The sequence below is a fragment of the Palaemon carinicauda genome, chromosome 38, assembly GCF_036898095.1.
Source record: "Palaemon carinicauda isolate YSFRI2023 chromosome 38, ASM3689809v2, whole genome shotgun sequence".
Classification (NCBI taxonomy): domain Eukaryota; kingdom Metazoa; phylum Arthropoda; class Malacostraca; order Decapoda; family Palaemonidae; genus Palaemon; species Palaemon carinicauda.
In genome coordinates, this window is record NC_090762.1 from 44,000,817 (window position 1) to 44,025,261 (window position 24,445).

The 24,445-nt window shown below is 40.0% G+C and overlaps 1 protein-coding gene across 1 annotated transcript in view; it reads left to right on the plus strand.

The window, feature by feature from the left end:
* LOC137630593 (dynein axonemal heavy chain 5-like) overlaps window positions 1-24,025 on the plus strand; it is a 429,728-nt gene extending 405,703 nt beyond the window's left edge. Inside the window, exons 58-69 of the mRNA XM_068362169.1 lie at window positions 4,617-4,769; window positions 5,172-5,398; window positions 5,801-5,878; window positions 6,212-6,410; window positions 6,761-6,896; window positions 17,723-17,845; window positions 18,150-18,309; window positions 19,145-19,225; window positions 19,593-19,724; window positions 21,753-21,905; window positions 22,190-22,372; window positions 23,658-24,025. Coding sequence (XP_068218270.1) covers window positions 4,617-4,769; window positions 5,172-5,398; window positions 5,801-5,878; window positions 6,212-6,410; window positions 6,761-6,896; window positions 17,723-17,845; window positions 18,150-18,309; window positions 19,145-19,225; window positions 19,593-19,724; window positions 21,753-21,905; window positions 22,190-22,372; window positions 23,658-23,864 — 1,832 coding nt within the window. The 3' untranslated portion in view covers window positions 23,865-24,025. The remainder of the gene's footprint in view (window positions 1-4,616; window positions 4,770-5,171; window positions 5,399-5,800; window positions 5,879-6,211; window positions 6,411-6,760; window positions 6,897-17,722; window positions 17,846-18,149; window positions 18,310-19,144; window positions 19,226-19,592; window positions 19,725-21,752; window positions 21,906-22,189; window positions 22,373-23,657) is intronic.
* The last annotated feature ends 420 nt before the right edge of the window (window positions 24,026-24,445 follow it).

The following is a 24,445-nucleotide window of genomic DNA, read 5'->3' on the forward strand; positions in this document are numbered from 1 at the left end:
TCTGAGTTTGTCGGAGTCTTTCTTGGGGACGCAAAACAGTCTCCCTTGGAACCTGGTGGACTTTACCCTCCTGATCACCTTCTTGTTCAAGAGATCTAGGACATATTCTTCCAGAAGGGGGGTTGATCGTTGGAAGAATTGCTGGAAGGTTGGGGGTGGTTGAGTCCAACTCCAGCCTAGACCTTTCTTGATGATGCTGTGTGCCCAGGGATCGAAGGTCCAACGATCCTGGAATTGGCGGAGTCTTCCTCCCACCGGAAGCACTTCATTGCTTCTGGTGTCCCGAGGGCTTACTGCCTCGGCCGCTAGCTCCCTTTCCTCCTTTGCCTCTGGAGGGGCGGTGAGATGCGTCTCTGCTTGCACCTTTGTTTGAGCCTCTACCTTTGGGACGAAAGGTAGTTGTCCGTTGCTCAAAGGCAGGGGTGAAAACCGGTGACTGGGACAAAACCGGTTGGGTGACCAACTGAAAGGTCTGTTGTGGCTGAGCAGCCACTTGGGGAGTAGCGGGTCCCGGAAACTGTCATCGCTGTTGACGTTGCTGGGGGTTTTGCTTGGAGGGTTCCCTCTTAGGTTGAGGGCCATCGTCCTGAGAGGATTTCCTCTCTTTTGACATGCCCCACTTATTGAGAAGGTTCCTATTCTCAGTGGCAGCCTTGTCAGTGATCTCTTTCACGAGATCGGAGGGGAAGAGGTGTTTACCCCAGATGTTGGAGGAAATCAGCCTTCGGGGTTCGTGTTTCACAGTGGCACTTGAGAACACGAATTCTCGACAGGCTCTCCGAGCCTTCATGAAGTGGTACAAGTCCTTCACAAGAGTCGCCATGTGGGATTTGGCGAGTACCATGTAGTGGTCTGGGACACCCAAGAGCGGGGGGGGGGGGGGGGGGGGGGGGGGGGGACCCCTGCAGACAGAATGCATCCAGTGGCTAACCCCATAGGACACTATGAAGGGTATATGTACTAGAGCAGACTGCACACAGGAGCTCAAGGTAGCCCTATCACTCCACCCTAAGGAGGAGTTGTAGGACAGGGGACAGATGGGTATAGACTAACCTAAGTATAGGCTAGGCCGTACAAGAGATAGGTGGGGAGGGGAGAAGAGAAGGGTCTTCTGTGGAGGAGTTTCTGTACCAGAGCGGCCACCGAGGAAGGGAGGACACTCCCTAGCCTAAGGTAAGGCAGCTTGTCTGAAAACGGTGCATGGGTATCGTTTCAGCAAGGTACAGAACTAACCCCTCCAAAACCTAACCTAGAGGAGGGATGTTACATCCTGAACTAGGAAGGATGGAAGACGTATCGCTATTGCAGGAAAGGTCGGAGACCTAGCCCCAGCAATAGAGGAAGGGCTAGCCGTTCCTCATTCTCGGACGCAACCCTAAGGGGGGATCATTCCCTTAGGGAGGGCAGAGAGGCGATATAATACTTGATCCCCTTACGTGGTAGGGGGAGCAAGGCTACACAGAGGGGATGCCCTAAGGCAGGGGATGAAGGAAGCATATAGGGGTCCTACTTGTAGGTTAGGTTAGAAAGACTTACTATCTAACCTGTCCCTATGGTCCGTGAAGGCGAAAACATTTGCATCACAGTCAATAGTATTGTAAAATAATGCCACTATCTTCATAAGTAAGCCTAGGATCACTGATAAATATCATGCATGAACACTGATATAGGCGCTCTGGCCTAGGGGCTATAGTAGCCAACTGGTATGGGGTCAGTCGATGACCGATAATAAAGCGTCAAAACACGATATAAACGTTCCTAGCTATGAAGACTAAATAACTAATAGTATCGATTAGTTAATGAGGCCGGAAAAACGCTGTTGAGGCTATCTAAATAAGGCATGCAAAACAACAGCGACGCCATAAAATGGCCGGTCCGGTCGAGGCACAGCTCTGCCACAAAACATCAAATATCTCGAAAAGTAAAATTTACTTTACGGTCAGAGCTTAATTAAACAATACTGGAACCTTGTACTCAACTTTCCAGAAGAAGGCGAGGCCGAAGGTAGCGACATGACGAAGATGCAGGTTGATGAAAAGAGTGTAGGGAAAATCCATCTAAGTTAGACAAGCTACTAGCAGAAGGATGACGACGGACGTGACGTCATTTAGCAATGGCGCCCGTTTGTTTACGTCTCGAGTACCAAAAGTAGCCACGAACGAGATTAGCTGTGGAACGGCACCCAACTATTCTCCGCCCCTACACACCGAAGTGTTAACTCTGTTTAGGGTGTAGATAGCTATGTGGCGCGTTAATATATGCGTCCCCTGTTGATTTACGATGTCTTAAAAGGGGAAACCTTTAGGATACTCGCTCCAGAAGTTAGAATTCTGTGATAACCTGTGGTTAAATTCTCTGGGAATATCTAGTAGTTATATACCCAAGGAAGCTACCAAAAAGGAACCTTCCATCAGGATGCCATGGCTTGAGCCCAAAAATATCTATTCTTCAGCCTAGGGTCTGCAAGTAAAGGACTAATCGACTAAACCACAGGGAGAAGGGGGATCACATGACCCCTTCAAGTGCAGTCTAGGGAGGCAAAGCCTCCTATGCCAACAAACAAGGTCTAACAGGGGAGTACATTCACCCTGTCAACCAGTTGCCAGCATACGACAAGTACTCTGAGGTTCTGACCCAAACCCAAATCTCACCATCAGTAGCTAGGTGAAGGGGCAGAAAAACCCTAGCCTAGTCTTGCCTGAATGACAATTTAAGACAAGATCAATTAGGATTGTAGCCATAGGCTACACTCAGAGGGAAGGAGGGATTACCCTATATATGAGGGTAACCGGGGAGATTGTATGAAAGTATACTAAAGCCCCTAGGCTACTAGCCTAGCGACAGTGAGATTGACTACTTAACTCATCGAAGCTCTCTCGTATACTATCTTAAAAGAGGAAATTTTATATGCAATCCATATATCTTACATGTATAAATTGCCTAGTATCTTCATTTAATTTTAATTACACCAGGAACACTTACTATATCATGCAAGAGAGTAAACTATAACGCCTAGGCTAAGAAGCCTAGCGTCAAAAAGAGGAATAAAGATGGCAGCGATTATAGCGCCATCTGGGTACTCAAACAGTAACGGAGGAAGGGAACTTTATAACGGCTCCTCTTTTATTTTACCACTTTTCCCCTCGAAGCGTAAACGCTATGCGGGGTGCAGATTGCTATATGGCGTGTCAAGAATATGTCCCTTGATATTATACGATCTCCTAAAAGGAAAACTTTAAGGATATTTGCACCTGGAGTTTGAATTCTGGAGACCTTAAGTTAAATTCTCTGGGAATATCACTGTAGTCAAATATACCCTAGGAAGCTACTTAAAGGAACCTTCCATCAGGAGGACATGGCCTGAGCCCAAAAAAACAAGTTTCATAATATTCCATGGACAGGTTAGAGTTTTCTGCTTCTGCTTATATTGAACTAGTGCAGTGCACGAATATTGTACAGTATGCTGAGATCGGCAGATTGCACTAAGAATTATCACTGGAAGTCTTCAAAATCATTTTCTTATGATTTTAAAGATTGTCCATTAAGCTTTTTAGATGAACTATCACTTTATTGTTGTAATCTTAACAACTAGTTTCATACCTAATTTATGTACTCACCTTGAGAGGTAATATTCTGCTGCCAGTTGTTGATAAACAATGCACAATAGTTAAGGAAATATTTTTTTATTGAAAATATTTTTGTATTAGTTTACACATAATAGCAATAGCATCTATAATATATTTACATTAAGAAAATAAAACATGGAGTGAGCCTATTTCTAACTGTTTAATGAATAAGACCATTGTATATGCAATGAATTATATAGATGCTGAAAATACCTCTTATATTAAGGATACAAATTCTCTCTCTCTCTCTCTCTCTCTCTCTCTCTCTCTCTCTCTCTCTCTCTCTCTCTCTCTCTCTCTCTCTCTCAACAGAATATTGTAGTTCCATAAATATGTAATAACCGCACATTGGTAAAGGATTCGCCCTCAGTTATTCGTACATTATCTATATTTCCTTTATGCTCCTTTACATCCTTTCTTAGTGGGAGATACCGCCTCAAAATATAAATGATAATTTTTTATAGGGTAGCATAGACATTTAGATTTGTTGGTATATAGTAGGTTGTAGCATTTGCATAGTACACCTTTCTGCTATGGAGATTACTTTTCTTTCAAGTGTAGCTTTGATTGAATATAGTTTCTTGTATTATATTTACTTGTCAGGTATAATTAATGTACAGTATATGATACGATAGTGACCAGCTCAAAAATAACAACTGAACTTGTATTATGTTTTTCAGGTTTAAGAGTTGACTGGAAAAAAGATTGATTTATTTAATTCTTTTGTATTTGGGATATTCGAGTTCTAGAACTTTTTGTAGTGTGTAATGACAAAATTGTGTTGAATTTCTGTTATACAGTAGTTGGAGATATCTATTTAATATTGATTTTATCATTTTATGTCACTTCTTATTAGTATTGGTGCGGGTTTCTTTCTTAAGATTTTTATAACATATGAAATTAATTCAGATAGTATTATAAATTAATACAAATGCAAATTTTTCATTAAAAACTTTTTATAATTTCTTTGTATTTGAAAAAAAATCGTAGCTTCACTTGGAGAGCAGTATGCAGACAGTGTCATTTTAGACTTGGAAACCAGCCTAGAAGAATCTGACAGCAGGACACCGCTCGTCTGTCTTTTGTCACAAGGAGCTGATCCCACAGCACAGATTGAAGTTCTGGCAAAAACCAAAGAGATGGGTATGCAGTTATTCTACTCTTCTATCAGATGTGTGTAGTTATGTAAATATCATGTTTTAAGGAATTTTTCTGGGAGAGTATTGGTTCCAGGATGTCAGGTCTTCACAGTTAAAGGAATTTAATGTTATGAATGCTCTTTTGTTATTTTCATTATCAGTACTTTGGTGATAAAAATGATCTGATTCTTTTCATTCGCAGAACATCATAGAGCTAAAAATATTTTGAAATATTAGTTTCAATGGGTGATCATAATCTTTTATATAAGCTCAACTCTAGCATGCACAATCAAAAAGTCTGTCAATGGATATTGAATTTAGTATTTTAAATTTTATTTAAATTGGTAGGGTGAAATACGTTATTAACATGCACATAGATATGATATCCATTATATTACTTTTTTAGAGATGAAATCCATCTCAATGGGACAAGGCCAAGAATCCCATGCCAGACGGCTCCTCTCAGAGTCCATGACAACAGGTCGTTGGCTGCTGCTTCAAAACTGTCACCTGAGTCTGGAATTCTGTCAAGAGATGCTGGATGCTGTAATGGATTTTGGCAACATTAACAAGGGCTTCAGACTCTGGATAACAACGGAAGTTCATCCTCTTTTCCCCATTGGACTACTTCAGGTTATTTCACTCAATTTTTTTTCCATACAATTCACAATTTTCTCCATCTGCCTTTGTTGACTTTAAATTCCATTCATATATCTATAATATGGAAAGGTTTTTGGGGCTAACTTGTCTGAATTGTTTTGAATATTGTAATATGCAGTACCCTCCATAAGACACCCAATATTACTCCTTATTTAAAATTCTCTTGTGTTTTATAGCTAAAAGATATAGTGTTAAATGGCCAATGGTTGTATATGTATACTGTATGCCTTTGGTAATTTTTTATTATTTCACTGATACCTTTGATAGTTCATGAATTCTTTGATGCATTAGAATTTTTATAACATAATTTATATGCATATGTAGTGAACTAAAATAAAAACTATTTTTCAACTGAGAAAGATTATTTGTACACAGATTTCTGTCAAGTTTACTAATGAACCTCCACAAGGAATACGAGCAAGTTTGAAGAGGACTTACGCTGAAATCTCTCAGGTGAGGTCAAATTGCTGTTACATTTACTAGGTTGAACTGTGTCAGTTAAGCCTTTTGTTCCCTCAGGTAACTTTGATTATCTCTCATGAGCAATTACTTATGCCTGTTTTTGCTTTACATTTTTATAATGCACTTGTTAGCCTCTGGGGCTCTGTTATATCTTTATATTTTACCATATAATATACAGTCCAGTACTGTACTCTACAGCATATGAGATATACACAAACATATATCTGTCTGTGTATTTGTATACAGTCAGTATGTATGTAGAATAATTTGAATACATAAAATTGAAAATCTCTGTCAGGTTTCATACCAATGTATCCATTCCAGGACTTACTGGACTACTCAAATGCTCACCAGTGGCCTCGCCTCTTATACGCAACTGCATTCCTCCATACTGTGGTCTTGGAGCGTAGAAAATATGGCTCTTTAGGCTGGAATATACCGTATGAATTTAACCAGGCAGATTTCCAAGCATCTGTCCAGTTTATTCAAAACCATCTGGATGATATGGATCCTAAGAAAGCAAGTCTCTAATTTGAAGTATTTTGTTAACCTTCAATGTTCCTTTTCCTTTTCTCCAGTAAACACTCTCTCTCTCTCTCTCTCTCTCTCTCTCTCTCTCTCTCTCTCTCTCTCTCTCTCTCTCTCTCTCTCTCTCTCATATTATTAATAAATCTATTGAATACTTAATGTTCAAAGATTTCTTATTTTGTATTGCTTGTAATACAGTTGAGTATACTAGATTGTAATACAGTTGAGTATACTAGAATCTAAGATTATAATAAAACTATAAAGTTTAAGTCATACCAAAGTTACTTTGAAATAATGAATGAGATTATATCGGAGAAATGTTTTTTCATGTTCTTCGGTAGGGAGTTTCGTGGGTTACAGTCTGTTATATGCTCGGAGAGATCCAGTATGGTGGAAGAGTCACTGAGGACTTTGACAAAAGATTACTCCTCACTTTCCTTCATGTTTGGTTCAATGAACGACTTCTCACGTCAGATTTCAGGTAAGTAGAATCAGATAGCACTTGAAAAGAAAAGGGCAAAGTATATGAAAGCCTATAGTCAATTTATGACTTGTGCCATTGTCTTTAGGCGTTATTTATGACCCATTTACATTTCACTTGACTATCAAGTGATGAAATTTGTTGCTAGTTCCAAGATCACCTGGTAATGTGCATATCAGATGTATTGAAATTGATCCTACTTTTACTTTCATCCAGCCTGAAGATTGGCACAAGTCCATAAACTCCCATTTTTCAATATTTAACTTAGCCGGTGATTATAATAGCTGCAACTCTGTTGCTCGACAGAAAACTCTAGGGTAAAATTCGCCAGCGATCGCTACACAGGTTGCGGGTGTGCCCAACAGCGCCATCTGTCGTCCAGATACCCAGTACTCAATGTAAACAAAGAACTCAATTTTCTCTCTGTCGTGCTACCGACAAGACGTACTTACTCGCTGTTGCTAAACTGGATTTGTTTTCACAACTAATTGGTGAAGTACATTATTCTAGTTTTGAGCTTTCGCTGTGCAGGCTTTCTCTTCACAAATCCTTGAACTCTTTTCGATTACGGATTCTTTGTTGATGACTTTTTGATAGTTTTTGAATTCCCCTTTGACCAATTCAAAATGGCTGACCCTTCACAAGTCCCAAAATTTAGGAAGTGCAATGCTAGGAACTGTTCAAGGCGTCTTCCGAAGGCCTCTATCGACCCTCACACTGTTTGTTCCAATTGTCGGGATAAAACCTGTCAATTGGAAGATCAATGTGAGGAGTGCGTTGGGCTTTTGGAATTCGATTTTATCGAATTCCAAAAGTATACACGTAGGCTAGAGAGAGATAGAGTTAGGAGAAGTTCCTCTCGTTCTATTGACATTTCCTCTCCTCATGCCCCACAACCTATTCCTTCCCCTGTAGTGGTTGCTCCTAATCCCCCTTCTGGCACTCAGGAACCTTCGATGGCTGATATGATGCGTGCCATCCAAGCTCTGGGTGAGAGAGTTGAGTCCCTGGCTAGTGACCGTAATCAGCTCATGGCGGATGTGAAGGAGCTGAAGTGTAAAAGTGCAGTGGGAAGTGTTAAAGTGAGTGATAGTGTTGTGGATAGTGTTGCGCTTGAGGGTTCGTCTGTTTGTGCCTGTCGTCCTCCTAGTCCGGGACCTCTTGCAAGCTCCCAAGTCCAGGGGAGAAGCAATGTCGTACGACAAATGGGTTCGAGAGGCTTTAATCAGCGAACAGACGTTCCCTCCGTGGTATCGGGCGTATCTACCCAAGATCGCCCCTGCCTAACAAAGACGAGAGAGCCCATTTATACCTCGTCTTCGGAAGGTGTTTCTCGCAAGAAACCATGGACCAAGGTCTCACGACCGTTAAAACGCAAGTCGGTCCCTTCCGCACAAGTCCAACGGCCCAGCTGTAGCCACTGGGTCAGTTCGGACTCGCTGCAGTCATCCGATGACTGCTCACCTCCTAAGAGAGGCAAAGCGGTACCGCTTCAGACAGTTACACCGTCTGTCGCTGCACCTGCTCCTGTAGACCCTAAGTGGTCTTTACTGCAAGACATGCAGTCTCAGCTAACGTCGCTTATGCAGGACTTTCGTGCGGAGAAGGTTGCTGCCGCACCAGCTAGTGCAGCTCCTTGCCTACAACCACCCACACGATCGGTTGTGCGTCCTGGGGACGCTGAGGTAACCTTTTCTCGCACTCCAGTTGAGAGAGTTCCGCCACCCATACGTTCCAGTGTGATCTGCCAGCCGCATGTTGACGTTCAGCGATGCACGGAGGTATCCGTTGACGTTCGTGAGGTTCAACAACCGTCAGAGTTGTTTTGTTTTGACGCGGTGCATCAACCTCCGCAACCCAGTGTGGTTGCCACTGCTCACCCACATCAGTCTAGACAGTCTGGAGTAGACGCTGTGCGTCCCCGCGCTGCTATGGTTGTTGCCAGCTCACAGACTGGGCAGCAGTTCCATGACGTTGCGTCCGGCTCAGTCACGCATGCACCCGTGCGACCGGACTCAGCTAACCAGCCGTTACCCACTCCGTTGCCGTTCCCTCATCAGTTCTCGGATGAGGGACTTTCTGATGATGATGGTGCTGCACACGTAGATGAACCGCATTCAGAACTGGACGAGCCTAAGTCTACGCAACCCTCTTTGGACTTTAGGAAAGTTTTGGCCCTGTTCAAAGAAATGTTTCCGGACCAGTTTGTGTCTGTGGCTCCGCGCTCTCCTCCGTCAGAGTTTGTGTTAGGCATGCCGTCAACCACTCCTGCCTTTACTAGACTCGTCCTCGCACGCTCGTCCAAGAGAGCTTTACGAGTGATAGGAGAATGGCTGCAGTCCAAAAAGAGTTTAGGGAAGACAGCCTTTACGTTTCCCCCTGCTAGACTCTCTTCTAGATCGAGCGTCTGGTATGCCACGGGAGAAGTTCTCGGCTTGGGAGTTCCTGCCTCTGCCCAGGGCGACTTCTCAAGTCTTGTAGACTCTCCCCGCCGCCTAGCCATGAGACGCTCAAAGATATGTTGGTCATCTTCGGACCTGGACCACCTTTTGAAAGGTATATTTAGAGCCTTCGAGGTTTTTAACTTTTTAGACTGGTGTCTAGGAGCTCTAAGCAGAAAGATCTCTCCGACAGAGAAGGAGACTTCCTTGCTCATTATGTCCTGCATGGACAAGGCCGTACGTGATGGGTCTAATGAGCTTGCTGCATCTTTTGTGTCCAGAGTCCTTAAGAAGCGTGAGAACCTATGCTCATTCCTTTCAGCTGGAGTTACACCATGCCAGAGATCCGAACTTCTGTTTGCTCCTCTTTCCAAGTGCCTTTTTCCAGAGGACCTGATTAAGGAGATTGCCGCTTCTTTGATACAGAAGGATACTCACGATCTTGTTGCGTCCTCTGCTCGCAAAGCCACCCCTTTGCCTACCTTGTCAGCTAGACCAAGGATGGACACTCCAGCGTCCCGTTTTATTCCGCCCTTTCGTGGCAGAGCCTCCAGCAGAGGAGGTGCTCGTGCCGAAGGGAGACGTGGAAAGAAGAAAGGAACCAAGTCCTTTAAGGGCAGAGTCTGACTGCCAGCTTCTTCAGACAGCAGTGGGAGCCAGACTCAAGAACTTCTGGCAGACCTGGGAAAAGAGAGGCGCAGATGCACAATCTGTGAAGTTGCTCAGAGAGGGGTACAAGATCCCGTTTGTACGAAAACCCCCTCTAGCAACGTCTCCCATCGATCTCTCTCCCAGGTACAGAGAGGAAGACAAGAGTCGAGCATTGAAACAGGAAGTGTCTCTCTTACTAGAGAAGGGAGCGGTAGTCAAAGTCCTGGACCATCAAACCCCGGGATTCTACAACTGTCTCTTCTTAGTGTCAAAGAAGACAGGAGGGTGGAGGCCGGTGCTAGACGTCAGTGCGCTGAATGTCTTTGTCACAAAGCAGACGTTCTCCATGGAGACCACAAAGTCGGTTCTAGCAGCGGTCAGAAGGGGAGACTGGATGGTCTCGTTAGATCTAAGGGACGCCTACTTCCACGTCCCCATCCACCCGGACTCCCAACCTTTTCTGAGATTCGTTTTCGAAAAGGTTGTCTACCAGTTTCAAGCCCTGTGCTTTGGCCTAAGCACAGCTCCTCTTGTGTTTACGAGGCTGATGAGGAATGTAGTCAAATTCCTTCATTTAGCGGACACCCGAGCCTCCCTCTATTTGGACGACTGGCTTCTCAAAGCTTCTTCCAGTCGTCGCTGTCTGAAGGATCTAAAGTGGACTCTAGATCTGACCAAGGAATTGGGTCTCCTTGTCAATATGGAAAAGTCACAAGTGGTCCCATCCCAAACTATTGTATATTTAGGGATGGAGATTCACAGTCTAGCTTTTCGGGCTTTTCCGTCGGCCCCCAGAACAAGCCAAGCCCAGTTATGCATCCAGAACATGCTGAAGAAGGAACAATGTTCAGTCAGGAAGTGGATGAGTCTGATAGGGACGCTATCATCCCTGGAACAGTTCGTGTCATTAGGAAGACTACACCTCCGTCCTCTTCAATATCACCTAGCATTTCACTGGAAAAAGGACAAGACGCTAGAAGCGGTCTCGATCCCCATTTCCGAGAAGATGAAGTCTTGCCTGACATGGTGGAAGGACAGTATCAGCCTCAGAGAGGGTCTGCCCCTGGCTGTTCAGACTCCCAACCACGTTCTCTTCTCGGACGCATCGGACGTAGGCTGGGGCGCGACATTAGACGGTCGGGAATGCTCGGGAATATGGAACTCGAGTCAAAGGACAATGCATATCAACTGCAAGGAGCTACTGGCAGTACATCTGGCCTTGAAAAGCTTCAAGTCTCTCCTTCAAGGCAAAGTGGTGGAGGTGAACTCGGACAACACCACGGCTTTGGCGTACATCTCCAAGCAAGGAGGGACCCACTCACTGACGTTGTACGAGATCGCAAGGGACCTCCTCACCTGGTCAAAAGGTCTAAACATTTCGCTAGTAACGAGGTTCATCCAAGGCAACTTGAATGTCATGGCAGATTGTCTCAGTCGGAAGGGACAAATCATTCCAACAGAATGGACCCTCCACAAGGATGTATGCAAGAGACTTTGGGCCACCTGGGGCCAGCCAACCATAGATCTCTTCGTAACCTCGATGACCAAGAGGCTCCCAATATATTGCTCACCAATCCCGGACCCAGCAGCAGTTCATATAGATGCCTTTCTCCTAGATTGGTCACATCTAGACCTATATGCATTCCCTCCGTTCAAGATTGTCAACAAGGTACTGCAGAAGTTCGCCTCTCACGAAGGGACAAGGTTGACGCTAGTTGCTCCCCTCTGGCCCGCGAGAGAATGGTTCACCGAGGTACTTCGATGGCTAGTAGACGTTCCCAGAACTCTTCCTCTAAGGGTGGACCTTCTACGTCAGCCACACGTAAAGAAGGTACACCAAGGCCTCCACGCTCTTCGTCTGACTGCCTTCAGACTATCGAAAGACTCTCGAGAGCTAGAGGCTTTTCGAAGGAGGCAGCCAGAGCGATTGCTAGAGCAAGGAGAACATCCACCCTTAGAGTCTACCAATCGAAGTGGGAAGTCTTCCGAAACTGGTGCAAGTCAGTATCTGTATCCTCGACCAGTACCTCTGTAACTCAAATAGCTGACTTCCTCTTATACCTGAGGAAAGAACGATCTCTTTCAGCTCCCACTATCAAGGGTTACAGAAGCATGTTGGCATCAGTCTTCCGTCACAGAGGCTTAGATCTTTCCAACAATAAAGATCTACAGGACCTCCTTAAGTCTTTTGAGACCACGAAGGAGCGTCGTTTGGTTACACCTGGTTGGAATTTAGACGTGGTACTAAGATTCCTCATGTCAGACAGGTTCGAGCCGCTACAATCAGCCTCCCTAAAAGATCTCACCTTAAAGACTCTTTTCCTGGTATGCTTAGCCACAGCTAAAAGAGTCAGTGAGATTCATGCCTTCAGCAAGAACATCGGATTTTCATCTGAAACGGCTACATGTTCTCTACAACTTGGTTTTCTAGCCAAAAACGAGCTGCCTTCTCGACCTTGGCCGAAATCGTTCGATATTCCAAGCTTATCGAATATGGTTGGAAATGAACTAGAAAGAGTCTTATGCCCTGTGAGAGCTCTTAAGTTCTATTTAAAACGAACTAAACCTTTACGAGGCCTGTCTGAAGCTTTATGGTGTTCAGTTAAGAAACCATCTTTGCCTATGTCAAAGAATGCTTTATCCTATTTTATCAGACTGTTAATACGAGAAGCTCATTCCCATCTGAGTGAGGAAGACCAAGCTTTGCTGAAGGTAAGGACACACGAAGTTAGAGCTGTCGCAACTTCCGTGGCCTTTAAACAAAATAGATCTCTGCGAAGTATAATGGACGCAACCTATTGGAGAAGCAAGTCAGTGTTCGCGTCTTTTTATCTTAAGGATGTCCAGTTTCTTTACGAGGACTGCTACACTCTGGGACCATTCGTAGCAGCGAGTGCAGTAGTGGGTGAGGGCTCAACCACTACAATTCCCTAATTCCATAACCTTTTTAATCTTTCTCTTGAAATGTTTTTATTGTTGTTTTTGGGTTGTCCGGAAGGCTAAGAAGCCTTTCGCATCCTGGTTGATTTGGCGGGTGGTCAAAGTCATTTCTTGAGAAGCGCCTAGATTAGGGGTTTTGATGAGGTCCTGTTGTATGGGTTGCAACCCTTGATACTTCAGATCCTAGGGGTCGATCAGCATCCTAAGAGGATCGCGAGGCTCCGTAAGGAAGGCGTACTTAAAAAGGCAGAGTAATTGTTCAAGTCGACCTCCTTACCAGGTACCTATTTATTTTGTTTTTGTTATTTTGATAACTTCTAAAATGAAATAAAAATTCTTAGCTCATAATAATGTAAACATATTTTGCTGGTCTCTACCCACCCCCCTGGGTGTGAATCAGCTATTATAATCACCGGCTAAGTTAAATATTGAAAAATGTTATTTTGATAATAAAATAAAGTTTTGAATATACTTACCCGGTGATTATAAATTAAAGGACCCTGCCTTCCTCCCCAATAGAGACGCAGTGGAACGAGGAGAAAATTGAGTTCTTTGTTTACATTGAGTACTGGGTATCTGGACGACAGATGGCGCTGTTGGGCACACCCGCAACCTGTGTAGCGATCGCTGGCAAATTTTACCCTAGAGTTTTCTGTCGAGCAACGGAGTTGCAGCTATTATAATCACCGGGTAAGTATATTCAAAAATTTATTTTATTATCAAAATAACATATCTGAATATTGTTATGCTGTATAAGTTATGTAAGATTATATAAATAGAAGATGAGAGTACTAACAAAAAAGAGTAGGAATCATTATATACTAAAGCTAAAATTATATATAAGAGAATGTTATGACTAGAAAAATTTGTAAATAGGGGTAATAGCAATAATCCGTTAAAGTGTACAGTACATTAAATGGATACAAAGGGAGCAAGGGACAAGGTGAAAAGGTAGCATGGATTTAAAACATCATACGCAGGTGAAAAATATGTGGGCCTATATCTATTTATGGTTATGGGTTAAAGCCTTAATGGGTACTCACTTTCAATACCCTATGCAGTTACAACATTAGTCTCAGCTTCTTGTATGGAGATAGGACAGGAAACAAAAAACTGAGAGTGCTGTTGGCAATGTGGGATTTGATCTTATATTGTAAGTACAGTACTTGTTTCATGGCAAATGGCTTGCACAATAATTCAGTTGATTTAGTAACTAAATGTAGTACATAGAGTCATATTCAATTATGATATTTCATTTTCTACCAGGGAAAATGACCAGATATAATTTTTATTAGATAAGATACTTGTCTTAATATAGCAGTTTTTTCTACAAAATACACCAGTACTCGTGTGTTTCATTGTAGCAAGTCTCTATAGATCGTATCTATAGAACTTACTGTACTATGTCTCAACTTTTATAAACTCACAGTGAAAATTTTTTTTTAATAAAATGTACAGTTACATGTACATGAAGTTGATAGCAAATTTTAATGAGTTTACTGATTGTTGAAGCTCTTTATCAAAGTTAAAGCCACCTACTAAAATGTTTTTTTTTGGATTAAAATTTATTAATGCATGTAATGTACTGTACTAGATTTCTTTAGTGACATATGATTTGATTTATGAATATGAACCTTAAGTTGTGTCGCTGGGCCTGGGAGGTCATTTAGCAACAAATTGTAATTGTGGGAAATCTGGCAATTGCATCATGAAGTAAATGACTAAGAGGTTGGACATTAAGGTGAAGAAAAAGGAAACCGGAACAAAGAAAAAGTAAAAGTGACAACAGCTAGGCATCAAAGGAATGCTGCAAAGACGCTTAAGTAATGCTGCATGAAGTGTTCTGACAACACCCCCCACTATGTGGTTTAATTCATACATACATATACCAAGGCACTTCCCCCAATTTTGGGGGGTAGCCGACATCAGCAAAGAAACAAAAACAAAAAGGGGACCTCTACTCTCTACGTTCCTCCAGCCTAACAAGGGACTCAACCGAGTTCAGTTGGTACTGCTAGGGTGTCACAGCCCACCCTCCCACATTATCCACCACAGATGAAGCTTCATAATGCTGAATCCCCTACTGCTGCTACCTCCGCGGTCATCTAAGGCATCAGAGTCAGCAGCAGGGCCTACTGGAACTGCGTCACAATCGCTCGCCATTCATTCCTATTTCTAGCACGCTCTCTTGCCTCGCTCACATCTATCCTCCTATCACCCAGAGCTTCCTTCACTCCATCCATCCACCCAAACCTTGGCCTTCCTCTCGCACTTCTCCCATCAACTCTTGCATTCATCACCTTCTTTAGCAGACAGCCATTTTCCATTCTCTCAACATGGTCAAACCACCTCAACACATTCATATCCACTCTAGCTGCTAACTCATTTCTTACACCCGTTCTCACCCTCACCACTTCGTTCCTAACCCTATCTACTTGAGATACACCAGCCATACTCCTTAGACACTTCATTTCAAACACATTCAATTTCTGTCTCTCCATCATTTTTATTCCCCACAACTCCGATCCATACATCACAGTTGGTACAATCACTTTCTCATATAGAACTCTCTTTACATTCATGCCCAACCCTCTATTTTTTACTACTCCCTTCACTGCCCCCAACACTTTGCAACCTTCATTTACTCTCTGACGTACATCTGCTTCCACTCCACCATTTGCTGCAACAACAGACCCCAAGTACTTAAACTGATCCACCTCCTCAAGTAACTCTCCATTCAACATGACATTCAACCTTGCACCACCTTCCCTTTTCGTACATCTCATAACCTTACTCTTACCCACATTAACTCTCAACTTCCTTCTCTCACACACACTTCCAAATTCTGTCACTAATCGGCCAAGCTTCTCTTCTGTGTCTGCAACCAGTACAGTATCATCCGCAAACAAAAACTGATTTACCTCCCATTCATGGTCATTCTCGTCTACCAGTTTTAATCCTCGTCCAAGCACTCGAGCATTCACCTCTCTCACCACTCCATCAACATACAAGTTAAACAACCACGGCGACATCACACATCCCTGTCTCAGCCCCACTCTCACCGGAAACCAATTTCCTATCCTAACACATGCTTTTACTACCTTTGTAGAAACTTTTCACTGCTTGCAACAACCTTCCACCAACTCCATATAACCTCATCACATTCCACATTGCTTCCCTATCAACTCTATCATACGTTTTCTCCAGATCCATAAACGCAACATACACCTCCTTACCTTTTGCTAAATATTTCTCGCATATCTGCCTAACTGTAAAAATCTAATTCATACAACCCCTACCTCTTCTAAAACCACCCTGTATTTCTAAGATTGCATTCTCTGTTTTATCCTTGATCCTATTAATCATTATTCTACCATACACTTTTCCAATGACTTTTAATGACACAGGAAATATATCAGATTTTAAAAGTAATTTGTATTTTTCCTAGCCATACAAACCTGAGTCCTTTAATTAGGGTGATTACTTCAGTGCAAGCTGGAATTTATCGTTAAAATGAATAACGAGGAGTTATCCGATTGGTGAGGGTTCGGGAGTAAATTCCAGCCCTCTCTCACTGTCTGTTCTCTATTCACTTATGCTACTTCAACCCAGGACTTAGAAGGGTGGTTTGAGAAAGGAAGTCATATTAAAAGATTCGGGTTTGTATGGATAGGAAAAATACAAACTACTTTTAAAATTTGATATTGGTTCCTACACAACTTACAAACCCTTATCCTTTAATTAGGGAGCCTCACTGCCTGGAAGGTTTGAAGTTCCCCCAGAATCAAATTTGGAGATTCTTTTAACTGCTCTCAATATGTTTAACGCTTGGTTTAAGGAGAGCAAAGAGAAGACATTAATACCATCTATCTATTTATCACAAGGATCATAAGACTGATAGGTCCTGGGATGTACATAATTTACCATACCAAGATCAAATAAAACCTTTCCCTCATGCACCTGACAATACTATGATCTCCAAACAATTCTTTTTCTCTCAAGGGGTTAACTACTGCACTGTAATTGTTCAGTGGCCACTTTCCTCTTGGTAAAGGTAGAAGATACTTTAGCTGTAGTAAGCAGCTCTTCTAGGAGAATGACACTCCAAAATCAAACCATTGTTTTCTACTCTTGGATAGTGCTATAGCCTCTGAACCATGGTCTTCCACTGTCTTGGGTTAGAGTTCTCTTGCTTGAGGGTACACTCGGCACACTATTCTATTTAATTTCTCTTCCTCTTGTTTTTTGAAGTTTTCTTATAGTTTATAAATGAATTATTTTATTTTAATATTGTTAATGTTCTTAGAATATTTTATTTTTCCTTGTTTCCTTTCCTCACTGGGCTATTTCCCCTGTTGGAGCCCCTGGGCTTTAGCATCCTACTTTTCCAACTAGGGTTGTAGCGTAGCAAATAATAATAATAATAATCATGATGATGATGATGATGATGATGATGATGATGATGGCCGAATCAAATACTAGGCTTACGAGTAATTAGTAGGCATTAGATTCACCATCCAATCAGTGGTAACACAAATTTGCACACATCTTAATGAATGTTTTATTTTTTTCTATTTTCCTCACTGCCTAGCTTTTTCATTGAAAGAATGAACAGCAAATAATTCTCTGGAAAGTTGAATTTAAGTAATTTAATTATAAGTTTTCTTAAGACTATGTAATAAATGTGATAATATTAATTTAGTCATATTACATTATTGTTTATCACAAACGTCTAATAGTATATTCATCTGTAGATTATATCAAAAACATCTGATAATGTCATAAAATCAACAGGTTTTTCCAAGGATATGGCCTTCCAATGTGTAAGAGTCAAGGTGATTATTTGGAATTTGTTAATCTTCTTCCACCAACCGACTCTCCAGAAGTGTTCGGGCTCCATTCAAATGCTGATATCACGTGAGTCTCCAGATTAGATGTCCTTATGAAGGCCTTTTCTTATTGGTTCCCAGTTTTTATTTGCCTCCTTCAAGTTTCTCAGTAAATTTTCATTAAATTAAAATGAATCACGGTTCTGTACTGTATAATTAGAAACACTATTAGAATTTATTTCTAGCATCATTGTGCATTTATATTAGTTATGATATTTAAATTGATTCAAACTAAACAATATACAGAAAAACATTATAGAATTTGTTACTGTACTTCTACCTAAGTGCTTTTATATTAGTAATTACATTTTCTAACTCTGTCTGTCTTGTAGGTACCAAATTAACACAGCTAAGGGTATCCTTGACACAATCTTGAGCATGCAGCCCAAGGAAGGAGGAGGCCAGAGAGGAGGAGAAACACGAGAGGCTGTCGTGTCTCGCCAAGCCCATGATATGTTGATGAAATTACCCCAAGAGTACAACCAACATGAGGTAGGACTAGAGAATTAGAAGCTGGGTATTGGAATGGCCCTGGAGGATGAGGAGGAAAAGTTAAAAGGGGGAGTAGTAGATGCTATAATATTAAGTGGTTTCTACTCTTTCTTATTCACCCTTCTCATTTTTCTCTTGTCATGTATAAGCCCTTGCTTCATTCCCCTAATTCATTGTCAAAATTACTTTTAGTTCATTTAAGATGATTGTGAATAAGAGAAATTCCATTAAGACTTATTTCTAAAAAGAAAAAATCTTATTCAATTTTTAAGAGTAGTCTATATTAATAAATAATTAATTCTTGCAAATATAAAGTTGTCTATACTTTATCTGAAGTTATCTTATATGAGAAGAGCATGATGTTTTATATATATATATATATATATATATATATATATATATATATATATATATATATATATATATATATATATATATATATATATATATATATATATATATATATATATAGATATATATATATATATATATATATATATATATATATATATATATATATATATATATATATATATATATATATATATATATATATATATATATATATATATATATATATATATATATATATATATATATATATATATATATATATGTATATATATATATATATATATAGATATATATATATGTGTATATATATATATATATATATATTATATTATATATATATATATATATATATATACACACATACACACACATAACGAATAGACAATAATGAACATTTTGTTATGCATGCATAGCTCTCAAGCCCTGTAATGTCATAATTCATGCAGTACTTGCATTCCAATCCTTTTTCCCGTTGGTACAGATTCGGGAGTCATTGAACAGAATGGGTGCAATTCTTCCAATGAATATCTTCCTTAGACAAGAGCTAGATCGCATGTTAAAGGTAACTATATTTTTTAGGGAAAACATTCATACAATATTGTTAGCATTAATTATGAAGCAAGAATGATGTTGAAATGTGAAAAAAGAGGAAGGAAAATTATAGATGAATAAAATATAAGGATTATGAAATTCATTCATCTCTTCTAATACAGTACTTAAATTTTCTTTAACCTCGCTAAAACATTCTACATATATTTTCTACTTCACACAAGAAAATATGAAGGGAAATCTTCATTACTATTACCTAAAGAGTACTGTACACATACACTCTGCTAAACAGTATAATGAAAAAGTTGTTACTCAAATCTCATACATCAGTGCAGTCTATTTGTTTTTGTATGTATTCATGCAATTTTTCTCCTTGACAGGTGCTGAAGACAGTTCGACACACACTCCAAGATATGAACCTTGCCATTGAAGGCACCATTATAATGAGCCCATCTCTTAAGGATACCTTAGATGCCATGTATGATGCTCGAGTACCAGAGAGATGGAGAAAGGTATGGATATTACTGTTCCTTAAATCCCCCATAATTCCTATATTGTAGATTATCCAAATAAATTTATGATCACGTCCAAATTAGAGTAACCCAATTTAGGGTTAATGTTCTCAGTTTACTTCATGTACTGTACTGTAGATATTGATAAAAGCCATTGCAGCATTCCTTCAGCCTCAATCTGGTCCAACTGTTTAGCCTTTTACTTTACCTTCGCTCTTGCATCCTTCCATCCCACCTCTTAACTATTACTTCATTGGGCAAAGTTGAGATTTTTGTCCTATAGCACTTGGGCATTGAATAGCTTTAAGAGCCCAGATTAGAGCTGCCCTTACAGGCCCCAGCGCTGATCTATGAATCTTTCCAATCTATCTTATGCTAGGAAAACTGACTGATTTAACAATATTGCCGGTTAACTTGAAGATATAAAACACATGATCTTTCCTAATACAAGTATCTTTCCTAAAACACACAATCTTTCTTAATATAGGTATCTTTTTTGTATCCTTGTAACCCTTGTTGCAAAGTTTATTATTTTAAGTACTGCATTTAATAGACCTCCTTGTAAATTGGTTTCTTGTATGTACAGATTAATTCCTGAAAATTTTCTAGTTTACTTGTCTGAAAATAACATTGGGCTTCTCATTAGTGGTTTAAAAGTCACTTTGTTTTAAAGATAACCTATGGCCTATTCTCAAATGGTTTCGGATTTACATACTTTTTGACAACCTTGGACTTATATTCGTGTGATTTCTGATGTACGTTGTAGTGGTTTGCAGATTATGGCCAAATGTAACATGCAGACTGCCTGGTACCCGAATGGTGACCACACTTCGTTTCACTACACAAAAATAAAATACGGTGGTATGCCCAGAGATCTGAATAAAAAAGGGATTTTGACGAAGGGAAAATTTATTTCTGGGCTCGACCTGTGTCGCTCCGTGAAATGCTCCTTAAAGCACCATTTCTAAGGCATAAATATTGCTAAATATACTAGAGAAAAAAGGATGCATGGAATGCCAGGAATTAACCCAGCTTGCTTACTCAATGAGTGTCGGATAGTTACTGGGGCGTGATAGAACCACGGCCAAAGGTCCTTCACCAGTTAGACTTCTCCTTCATCAACATTCCCTACTATGACTATCCTTCCCTCACCCCTACACCTCCCCACCCCTACCTTCATTCCTCCTTAGCACCAGCGAAGGTTCAGACGTGTTTTTCATTGCACAGACGTTCTACGGAAGCTAACTCACTCTTAAGTTTTGCACATTACACACTACACTCAAATAGGCAAAATGTAGGTCTCTTGGTTGTGTTTACTTGTGTTTTATAAAGTGCAGCTTGAATGATAATTAGGAAGTTATGACTGGAGATAGGAACTTTATCTATTTTGGTTAGTTGGGTCTCAAATTTCTCAAAAAGATAACTAAGGAAACCATATGGTGCACTACGTTATTCTCAACTTCATTAATTGAGGATAGCATGGGATCACTGAGAATCATTTGGGCCTCTAAAAACTTTACTTCCTATTTTGGTGTTGAAGTTATCTATGAGGAACATTTCACTTCTTTACAAGAACGCATATGTCCCTGTGTGAAACGTTCCACTAAACACTTTCCCGAATCCTGTCCGCTGCAACTGTTAAGGGAATTTTCTGATTTCTCATCGTGTTTAAGACACTCGACACTTTATGAAAAGGATGATTTTGGCCTTGGCTTATTTTCTTTACTGTTCATGTTGGCACTCTGTTTCTGTCTTTCCAGCATTACTCACCTCTTCCTTATACTGTATTACAGTTCAGGTTTTGTTATAAATCTACTTGATCTTGAAAACCCCTACTGGATGTAGGAACCTGACACCAGCCACCTGCTAAGTAAACAAAGAAAGGAATTTTGAAATTGAACATGAGCTCAATGAATTCCTAAATTAACTAATCAATAGTAAAATAATATGACCAACAATTAAAAAAATTTAAAAGATTTTGTATTTTCCATAAACCATTTTTCTTTTACAACATGTGTTTCTTTCAAGATTTCGTGGGAATCATCCACTCTTGGGTTCTGGTTCACTGAGCTCCTGGAAAGAGACTGCCAATTCCGAAAGTGGATCATACACGGTAGGCCAAAGAGCTTCTGGGTTACGGGCTTCTTCAATCCACAAGGCTTCCTTACAGCGATGAGACAGGTAACATTCATGAGATTCCCAAAATTTTGAGAAAAATCAGCATCTTGTTTGATGCAAAAGTATTTGAGCTCTACCCTTAACTAACTTTTATATAAAGTATTCATGTATATTTTACATTGATTTGTATATGCTAACATCTTTAGAAGCCCATTTGAAATATAAACTAAAGCACAGTGATGTTCATATGTAAGACATAAATTTAACTCCTTTCATAATGAAGGCTGTAGTACAGTACTGTAAGTGCAAATACAAGTATGTTAGTCTCAAACTTACTTTCCAAACAGGAAGTTACACGTCAACACAAGGGATGGTCACTGGATTGCGTAATTTTGCAGAATCTTGTCACTCGTTTTAATAGAGAGGACATTCACGATCCACCACCCGAGGGCGTCTACATTTACGGCCTCTTCTTAGAAGGTGCTTCGTGGGACCGAAAGCAAGGGAAACTCATTGAATCAAGACCGAAGGTTTGAAAAATACATTTTTTATTGTTAAATTTGTTGCTTTGTTTCCTTTGAATAATGTTTATGAATAAAATTTCATTTTACTTATATTTGTAGCCACAAAGTTTGTTAGTAAGGTTTATTTTTAATTTATTTCTTACATATGTTGTCTCAATGTTTGTCAGTGAGGATATTTTTTATTTTTTTTAAATAATTGTTTTCTCATTTTTTGCAGGTATTGATTGTGATTGAAATTTCACTGTTTCCTAAAACTTGTATCATTACGTTCTTTCATACAAAAAGTTTTCCCTCCTGATATAGGAGAGTGTCCTCATTAGATTTAGCTGAAAGATGCCTCTTTGCCCTGAGTTCAGAATTCATAGTTTCTTAGAGAAGTTGTGAATATATTTATATTTTTATTCATATATTGTGGGTATTATTTTCTAAATTCTCAGATAAATATAGTTATCAAATTATTGTTGTATTCCATTTACATTTTCTTAATCTGTACAAAAATCTAGATGTACTAGTAGCTAGTGATTTGATATTGAAATTACCGATTTCCTTGTCACAAATCACATGCGCTAAGTGAAAGGCCTTTTTTTATTAGAACACCAAAAATTTTAACAATCACCCTCTACCTGCATTAGATCTCAAACATTTTCAGTCATGTTGAAATAACGAGAAATTCTTCGAAAAAACACTGTGCCCAAAAAAACTATGCTTGCTTCATGTCCAATTAAAGAAGGATGTCCTAGAGGGCGCGCGTGGTAGGTGTCGTTGGGGAGTTCAACCATGTTATCTAGGGCCTGTCACGGCCCTCCCCATTGATGAAGGGATTATCTAAATGGAAGACAACCTGTGAATAGTGGTTTACACACGCCTTTGTTTAATACACGACACCTACAAGGTGTTCGCGCGAGGGTTGTAACCTCTGCATTCCATGCTTTTATCTTTCTCTAGTATATTTGGAAGATTTATATTAGGAAAGGTATAAGGAAGGACCTTTCTCACCGGGCGTCACAGGCCTCTTCCCAGAAATAGATTTTTCCTTCGTCAAAATCCCTTTTATGATGAAAATTGAAATGAAGCAAATTAGTATTGTACTAAGTTAACAGGAGACATTTGATAATAAAGAAAAAAATATAATAAATACCAGAAAAAATGTAGTTCCTAATGTTTTTTAAAGTTATAAATCCTACATTGAATTCACTGGGTAATGTTAACTTCATTAACCATGAAGATAAAAACAAACTTGCAATGAATGCATTCAAATGTTAATACAAAGGTATTTTAATTGTTTTTACAGGTTCTGTATGAACCGATGCCTGTGATATACCTGTACGCAGTAAATACTACAAGTGGGAAGGATCCAAATCTGTACGAGTGTCCAATATATAGAAAACCACAGAGAACGGACGCTACATACATCGGTTCTATTGACTTAGAAACCCTGGATTACCTACCCTCTCATTGGACCTTAAGAGGTGTTGCTTTGCTTTGCGACACCAAGTAGATGATTAATATAAATTCTCAGTGGGATGTAAAACCGGTTTATTTTGATTTTTCATAGTGTATAATAGTGCCTTTTTCAAGAGACTGGTGTTGTTAGACATAAGTAGCCAATGTTCTTCTATTTTATGAATACCTAGTCATTCCTTAATAAATTAGATATGATGTGGAGTTTCATTCGCAACAACTTGATTGTGTAGAATAAATCTATTTTTTCCATGAAGTAAATATTTTTTTTTATTTGGATTTTCAGAGAATTTGGACCATTCACGTTTACCTGTTGGACATCGGTATGTTCCTGAAAAATAATATCCTTCAAGGGGTAAACAGACACTAAAATAAGTATGCATATTATTAGTTTAACCAAGCTTAACCAACCCAAATGGTTACAAGAAGCGTTAATGTTCATTGTGCATGCAAGTAGGTCACCTCATAGGGATCATTTGGTTTTTACTGTCTAAACCAACGGCCTTCATGCTGAAATCTTTGGCTGGCAGGCATAGATAACATATGTGGAGCCCAGCAGTTATCATGAATGCTCTAGTTCCCTTTAAATGGAATCCACTCCTTTTGTAGTGGGATAAA